The sequence below is a fragment of the Gallus gallus genome, chromosome 1, assembly GCF_016699485.2.
Source record: "Gallus gallus isolate bGalGal1 chromosome 1, bGalGal1.mat.broiler.GRCg7b, whole genome shotgun sequence".
Taxonomy (NCBI): domain Eukaryota; kingdom Metazoa; phylum Chordata; class Aves; order Galliformes; family Phasianidae; genus Gallus; species Gallus gallus.
In genome coordinates this window covers 49,981,495-49,989,503 of record NC_052532.1, presented here as the reverse complement: position 1 = coordinate 49,989,503, position 8,009 = coordinate 49,981,495, and the positions used below count along the sequence as shown (strand labels likewise).

General features: G+C 43.0%; 1 protein-coding gene and 1 long non-coding RNA gene across 4 annotated transcripts in view; one reads left to right on the top strand and one right to left on the bottom strand.

Moving 5' to 3' along the window:
* The first annotated feature begins 1,133 nt into the window (after positions 1–1,133).
* On the top strand, positions 1,134–4,787 carry LOC101749282. Its single transcript, XR_005848922.2, has 2 exons — positions 1,134–1,337; positions 1,511–4,787. It is a non-coding gene; the product is annotated as an uncharacterized LOC101749282 (long non-coding RNA).
* SLC25A17 (solute carrier family 25 member 17) overlaps positions 4,667–8,009 on the bottom strand; it is a 20,101-nt gene continuing 16,758 nt past the window's right edge. For all 3 annotated transcript variants that reach the window (XM_040669099.2, XM_416242.8, XM_046907792.1), the window contains 2 exons: positions 5,669–5,751; positions 4,667–5,260 (listed from right to left, as the gene is read on the bottom strand). In XM_040669099.2, coding sequence (XP_040525033.1) covers positions 5,113–5,260; positions 5,669–5,751 — 231 coding nt within the window. In that variant the 3' untranslated portion in view covers positions 4,667–5,112. The remainder of the gene's footprint in view (positions 5,261–5,668; positions 5,752–8,009) is intronic.

Here is an 8,009-nt window from a genome sequence, read left to right as displayed (position 1 = left end):
GGTGCACATCACTGTCCATTTTGGATGTGCTACAGCACAGGCTGTGGATGCGGGACGGTTGCTGGGGTGTTACAGTCAACGTGATAAAAATGAGATAACACTGAATTGTTAGGGTAGGCACACCGACTCAGCATTTTATCTGTGACCCATTTCGTTAAGTTGAAGCAGGCAGTGCCTTTTTCTCACTTACCTGACTGATTTGCTCCAAACTTAACCGCAAGGCATTTGTTAGAGCTGCCTCTCACCCGCCTATCTCATGCCTCAGGTGCTGTTGTTAGGAAAAAACTCATTTGTGGAATATATGTAATCCAGTAACTAGTTTTCCACCTTCAAACTTCACATGGGAATCCAGACACGTCCATTATTCCTTATTCCAGTTGTTTGCTTTTGCGCTGAAGGAGTAACTTCTTTATTGTTTTAAAAACTTGGAGTATTTCTTAGCACTACTCTGCTCGCCATCACTGCAGTTACATTCAGCATTTCTTTTTATCCTTGGAGATGTAAGCAGCTCTTTACCAGGGTGTAAACTTTTATATTAGACCGACAACTCAGATTCTCAGAAAGGATAAGAGTTATTCCTTGGTGTCTAAGTGTGCATGTTCCAGCAGTGTACCCCTGCTGCTAAGAAGAGTTAATGTTATCCCTGGCTGCATTAGGCAACGGCTTGTTAGCACGGAGAAAATGTGATTGCCTTTCTTCAGCGTTGGTGAACCATGAGCGGGGGTGCTGGGCACAGTTCAGGACTTGCTGGTACAAGTTACATGGACGTACTTGTGAGAGTCCAGGGAAGAATCAAGATGCTGATGCTTCCGCAAGTGAATTAAATACATTGGTTGCCCGTATTTCTGATTGGACCCAACCTACCTTTATAATTTGGAGAATGCTCTGGTATGGACACCTACTAATTTTCAGCAATAAATTCACACAGATGTGAGCTTTCACACTTTCTTCCCCTGAAATAGGCTGTAACCACATTGTTTCTGTAAGCTAGCTGGGGGGTGCAGGTGAGAAATGCAAAAGCTTGTGAGTAGGTGGGAATTACAAATGAACTCCCCTTGTGGGGAAGCTGCTTGGTTGCACTGTGTTTTGACTCTTAAAGGTGAGATAACCTCAAGCTTCATTATACTTCTTTTATTCCAGAGGTGCTTAGAGAACCAAGAAGCAGGTAAGAATACCCAACTGCCAAAGATATGCAGGTAACTGGCTGATGGGGTGCTTTGTGTCCTTTCTGTATTGAACAGCTCACATCTTTGGATGCTTTTGTCATGGGTGCAGTAGCCAAAGCCGTTGCCACCACCCTCACTTATCCTTTGCAGATGGTGCAGTCCATCCTGCGGGTGAGTACTCTTCTTGTTTCTGGGTAACTGATCTAGAGAAATCTAGGATAAATGATTGCAAAGAGAGGAAGAGTTTTATATGCGAGGGATGGCTCTGAGGCTTAGGACTGCATGGGCACGTGCACAGGGAAAGATGATGAGAAAAATCCATCAAATTAGTTTTCTCCCATCAGCATTCACGAAAGGCAGCACTTCGTAACAGCTTCACATCAGCAAATCACCACTGCTCCTCAAGGACTCGGAAAGGACAGACTCTCCAAAACAAGGGCATGGACAAGATTTCCTGTACAAAAGGACAACTCCGTGCCTCTCAATGTCCCACCACTGAGCTGAGACAAGGGAGCATGTAATGGGGCCCCACCACAACTGTAATATACCCAGACAGACTGAGATCACCTATCAACCCCACACTAAGATCTGCAAGGCCACACCAAGGATTTTAAAGCGACAGTTCTCAGCAAGGAAGCCACAGGGAAAGCCTGCCAAAGTGCTCAGCATTTGTTTAATTCCACATAAATCTCATTGGAAGGAAAATAAAAATAAAAATAAAACAAACAAAAATAAATCAAGTGCTCCATATCTGGATGTGAGCGCACAGAAGAGATTAGCTGCTGCTAAGAATAAAAGCAGCACCCACAGGGAGGGCAGCCGGGTAAGGGGTGCTGACGACTGCAGCTCTCCGGCCTAAGAGGATCACTGGGAGAGCTCAGACAAACGTGGTTCCCTCCTGCAAATCAGGATGCCTTTATGCTACTTCAGATTACCACCTGAATCTCATCACTTCTGGGAGATTTCCTGAAGACCTTAATGCTGTTTTCGCAGCCAAACCCCAAGGGAAAAGCCTGGACACACACACATTACTTCCTGCAGGAAGTAAAAAAGAATGCAGCCAAATGGGACAAGCTATGCTGCAAATGAAAAGCACGAAGTAATGTGGCATCCTGCAAGAAAGCATCCCTATCCAACCCACTCCAGAAAGATACACGCTGCATTTTTCAGTGATTGTAGAAGTGAAGGCTCTCACTGCTGCCAGGGCCCCAAATACTGCTCTCCTCCTCCTGCTGCAATACCTGGGTGTACAGCTGGGGGGCTGAGCAGCCCGGTGCAGGCAATATGGACGTGCACAGCTTTATTTGATTAGCAATTTGACCTGACACCCTCCATACCATAGAAGCTCACTTTGATATGGTCTTTGCAGCCTGCCCTGTTGGAGTGTGCCCTAAAGGTGAGAGGCATCTGCTAGGACACAGCAGCTGCAAGCAACAGGGGGTTTGGTAGGCAAAGGGCGGCCTGCCCAGAATCTGCTACGGCCTTTGGAGATGCACAATTCAGCCTTTGGGGGGTTAAAGAATTCTAAGAGAATGACTGTTTTAGATATACTGTCTCCCCCTCTAACTCTGCTTTAAATCATATTGATTAAAAAAAAAAAAAAAAAAGAGTATACATTATACCTCAGCAGCTCTCAATCTGTACCCTCAGAATCAACATTCAGTACAAAAAACAAAAACAAACTTGTAAGAACTAGCAGGTCATTGGTCCTTCTGGATTGCAACCACTGCATTAAATACAGTTCTGCTATTATTTATACAGGCAAACAATCAATGCAGCAATGAGGCAGGTTCAAAGATGTAAATAGAAGCAAAAAGCACCCCTAACATCAAGGTGTCCGAGTAGCTGCTCTCTTAGCAAACTAAGCTGCCACAGATGTCTCTTCACTTTGGTCAAGGCGTGGGGTGAGCTACAGAAGGGACGAGACAGGGATTCCATTTAGATCCCCTACACTGAGCCAAAGAAAGAACGGTTACCCATGAGGGAACTTGGCTCAGATTTTGCTGCTGTCCTTCAAAGCAACCCTTCCCTTCATAACAGTATTTTTAAAAAGACCGGTAATAGTATTTTTAAATAACAATATTTTTAAAAAGACCGGTTTTCATTTTGAGATGAAAACACTTTATGTTCTCTAGAAGTGAAAGGATGCAGTTTCTGGCTGGAACACGCAGCTAGCTCCCGGGCACACAGGAGAAATGCAGTGCAGTGGTAGCAGCAATCTCAGTCTTGAGGCTTTCAGCACAAACACCTGCAATGTCAACACAGATCGAAAAGCCTGCGAGACACTGAGTTAGAGCTTGCAGTAGCCACAGATTTCAGCTGAAGTGGTATCAGAAGCATTTGGCATTTACGTAAAGCCAGCAGCCTTCCAGCTCACTTGCAATTATTCTGAGCAAGAACGTCACAGATCCTTCCAGACCCAAAGTGGTTTACCAAGAGCCATTCTGACAACAGAGAATTTCTTATTAAAAATAGCAAGACACATCAAATTGTCTTTCTGTGTGATCCCTCATTTCAGTCAACAGAACATTTTCACTGCAATTCTCAGAAGCGTGACTGCTTCTTTACCACCAGTGAGGTCTACCATCATCTCAGGAAAATTCCTGCCATTTAGCAGAGTATAACTCCAGCTCATTGTGCTTACTCATTCCTCTTGATGTCACATGCAAATGCCATTTGGGCTGAAAAGAACCAAACAGAGCATGAAGCAGAGTTTTACACTGATACTCCCAATACATTTTGAACCTAAAGCCCAATTTATTCCTGTGCAAAAGAAGGCAATACTTCTGCAGAAAGACATTCTCATTTCATATGCAGAACTGATTCAAATTGGAGGGGAGAGGGGAGGGAGAAAGGGGAAGACGCCATTTCACAGTTCAACAAACCTTGTTAGCAGTTACTTCTCCCAGACTTCACTGGCGTTAAGCTATTGTAGACTTTCTCAATACTTCAACTATAAGACTGTAGAATCCTGCTGCAGACTTCATGACAGACAGCAGTACTTACATGTATTTTATGGCCGAGGATGACTAAACAAAACACTGCATAAAGAACATGCTCACATTAGCTGGGATAACAGTTATGACCCTTTGGCCTTCTGGTCAAGAAAGTGTTTTTCCACAGATCTTCCCAGACAACTATACCCCATTTTTGGGAAGGCATGCCACTGATGAAGCACAGGCTATTGCTCCCCGTCTGCATGAGAACACGAATGCACATTCTCCACAAGGAACCTGAAAATACAGAATTGTATCTGTTTCTGTGTAGGGAGTCACTTTCTTGAGGCACTCACCTCGTAAAAGCAGGAGGATACTCTCCCCTTTTCTACCCAGTGTCTGCACTGAATATTTGCCTGTGGGTTGTGGAAGGCACTGTGCCTACTCACTGCTAACATTCACAGTAGCAGCTGAGAAACATCAACACCAGGTTTCTGGGAGAACACCTCGTCATTCTGTGCTGCAAACATGCATGTGATGTTAAAAGAAAACCGTGTCAAAATCTTGATCTTTCTGAATTGTTTTAATGATCCACATTATTGAGTGACATAAACACAGTGTGAGGAGAATAACATGAAACCGGCCGTTGACAGAAGGTAAAGACAGGGAGAGTAGTTAAGGGTAATTCAAAGGAAAACCAGAAAGTTCAGCACAGTGAGGGAATCATTCTCACCGCGACTGTCTGCCAATTCACAAAGCAGTAAGAATTTCATTTCAAGTGTCTGAATAAGGTCTCTGCTTCATTTCTTAACACAGTGAGTCCACAGAAGAGCAGGGAATGAGCTATTCCCAAAGTTGTGGCAACACTTCCTACAGAGTGCATTTCGAACTTCTCCAAGGAATGGAGATGGCTAAAGAAGAGCAAATGTGGACCCGTTACTACCCAAGTGCAGTCTCAAAAACAGAATACATTTTTCTAGAGCCCATAACCTTTGGCATAGGTTCCTTTCTCAATGTGCGCGCGAATGCTTTAATCCCATGACTCTGAAGGTTGCTGCAGTCAGTTTCTCATATACTAGAAACATAAGAGCAGCAGTAAGGACTGTCTGCAGGAGCTTTGCTTCAAGGCCTTTGTAGAGTCCCATTAATCCAAAACGCCTAAGAAGAAGAAGAAGAAGAAGAATTATTACAAGTTAATGACAACATTAAGGATCTTCAATTCATTCTTGATCTCTTAACTGACTGTTATGATTAAAAGCATTTCACAGAAGAGTCTACAAGTTAAGTATTTTGGGCAAGGAACTTGCTTCTTTTTAAAGCCAGAAGTGAATCAATAGGTTTCCCATAGACCAGCTGCTGCAGAGACTTTAAGGAGAATTCAGTTTTGTGAATTTCTACACTATAGTATGACTAAAAAAACAACAAAAATCAGGCTGATTCAAATGGCAAGTTCGGGCTGTGGTGGACAGGCAAAAGGAAACAAGAGTCACATCCAGCAATACCATCAACATTAGTAATATTTAAACATTTTATGCCATAGTAGAAAAACAAACAAAGAAGTCTCACCTCACTCTCTCTCGAAGAAGGTAGAGAACATTTTTAAGACTGCCCAGTGTTCGGTTTTCTGGGTTCAATCTGTGGCGTCCAAACTGAAAAGAAAAGGAAGCACCAGCATTTTAGTGCAGTAGCTCCCCGCGTTAATCAGCTGAGAACCCAATATGTGGTAAGAAAGCCTGAAGAGTCTATCCTACAGCTCTTTTTGAATGCTCTAGGCTTTAAAAGCAGTCAGCGAAGGCGTGAAGCCAAAGCTGAAGTTACTCAACTTCACACGTTCAGTGATAGAACAAAATATTTTGGTTTTAAGACAAATTCCAAGAAGCCATTACACATGGCCATGTTTGCTGTCTTTCAATTCTTCTACAGGAGAAAATTTTTTAGGATCTCAAAAACTGAGCTTGCAAGAACATGTGGGATTTACACAAGTCTCTTTGCTATGTGCCTTGAGAAACAGCAGCAACAGAACAGTATTGGAAACTATTTAGGTGAAGAGGATCTCACAAGCAATGACTTGTCATCAGCAACTAACCCATTTGATCCTGAGAAACCAAGGTTAAGTGTTACTGTCAAAGAATCAGAAGCCTCCATCAATTTTCAAATACTAACTAGGTTCAAGCTACCGTGCCAGACACAGCCCATGTTACTCAGAGGTTTCTGAACACCACCAGGATTGGGAGTTTCCTTCTCATCTCTTCTCTACCATCACACTGCTCTGTTTGATGCACTGCAAACAGAGCTTTTCCAAGGAATAAAAGTTAAACATCTCCCAAAGGGAAGAGCATTCTCTAACTCAGGAAATGAGGCATGAGTTTTAAAGAGAACGTCTGCACACTGGAATGCTGTGCACACCAACAGCATTGCTGTTTCTCCAGTGGGAACTTAATTTATCCACTGTTTACTGACAAAGGTGCTGAAGAAGCAGCTTCCTTGCATAATCAGTAACAACAGTGCCATGTATTTTTAATGACTGAAAGGGAGACAGACCTACCAACAGGCAAGGCTGGAAGCTGCTCAGCACTATCAATGACACAGGTAACTGCTCATTTCATGGGAACAAGGAAGAGCGCTGTGCCAGGAAGAGGGAAGCAAAGGTGGAGAGAGCTCACTACAAGAAGCCCTGATAACTAAGAGAGAGCAGTAAGTTTCTAAAAGTTGAAGATTTTTAGAAGAAAAAGCCCCATAATTCAACTTTGAGGACAGAACTTAACTTTCATGCGGAAGTATTCCTTGCATCACAGGGAAAGAATGGGCTGCCATGAAGTAACAGCACATAGGGCACCTTTTTCTACCACGGGCCTCTGTGAGAAGCACACATCAGCACTGGGACACCAACAGCAAGGCTGTGCTTTACCATAAAGGTGACTCCTCGCTGCCCAGGCAAGCCAGCAAAAAACTGGCTGCCTTAGGCTAGAGCAAGCAGGAGGCAGCAGTTGGTTTGTCATCAAACCATCAGCACAACTTACCAGAGCTGCCCTCATTTTAAAGAATGACACTGCCACCAAGAGACAGAAGGACTTCGTTCAAGAAGCCAGGGGGAGACAAACGAAACATGGAAGTGAGAGTCACAAAACTGCAGCTATTTCTGCCGCAACCATGGAAAGGAATGAGGGCTAAAGCTGTTCTGCTGGCACAGACCCAGGAAAACTGTAGCACTGTGCAGTGCTAAAGCTAAAACAGAGCACTCTGACTTTCTGACATTTCTCATTCACGCCAGCAGAAAAGGCACTACAAATTAAAAACAGACCATTCTGCAATGAACCCAAATAAAGGTACGTTTGCTTAAATGTCATTTTCTTTTAAATCTATCATTTAAATAATAAAAGCCTGTATTATTAACCTAACTCCTGAGATGTGTCCAGTCTCTTTAAACATGATAAGACAGCAAATGAATGCACTGGCTCTACTGATAATCACAAGTTGAGAAAGTTTCAGAAGAAATGACTTTAATCAAAACTTAATTTCTACATGGATGCCATTATGTACACAGGAATGTGTATAGAAGTGGGAAGGAACAGAAGCTGAGAAAAGCTGGGGAGACATAACATTCACCCAATATCTTATGAGGGTTAGCAATAACCACACAGTGAAAATATAAATGTGTAGCAGTTCTAAAATTAAATAAAAACATAAAAGAGATTTTAAAGCTTGAGGTCATCTGGAAACAAACCGGGCTTAGAGGATTTAATTTTAGTTTCCCACTTGACACATTTTCTGTTTATAGCCAAAGAAGTAAAGCTACAACTTTGCAGTGCCTATAAGCTGCATGGGGTACCAGCTTCTGTGGGACACAATACCGATGCATTACGTTGTCAATCCTGATAGCTCTTGAAGCAATTTGCAATAGCAATGC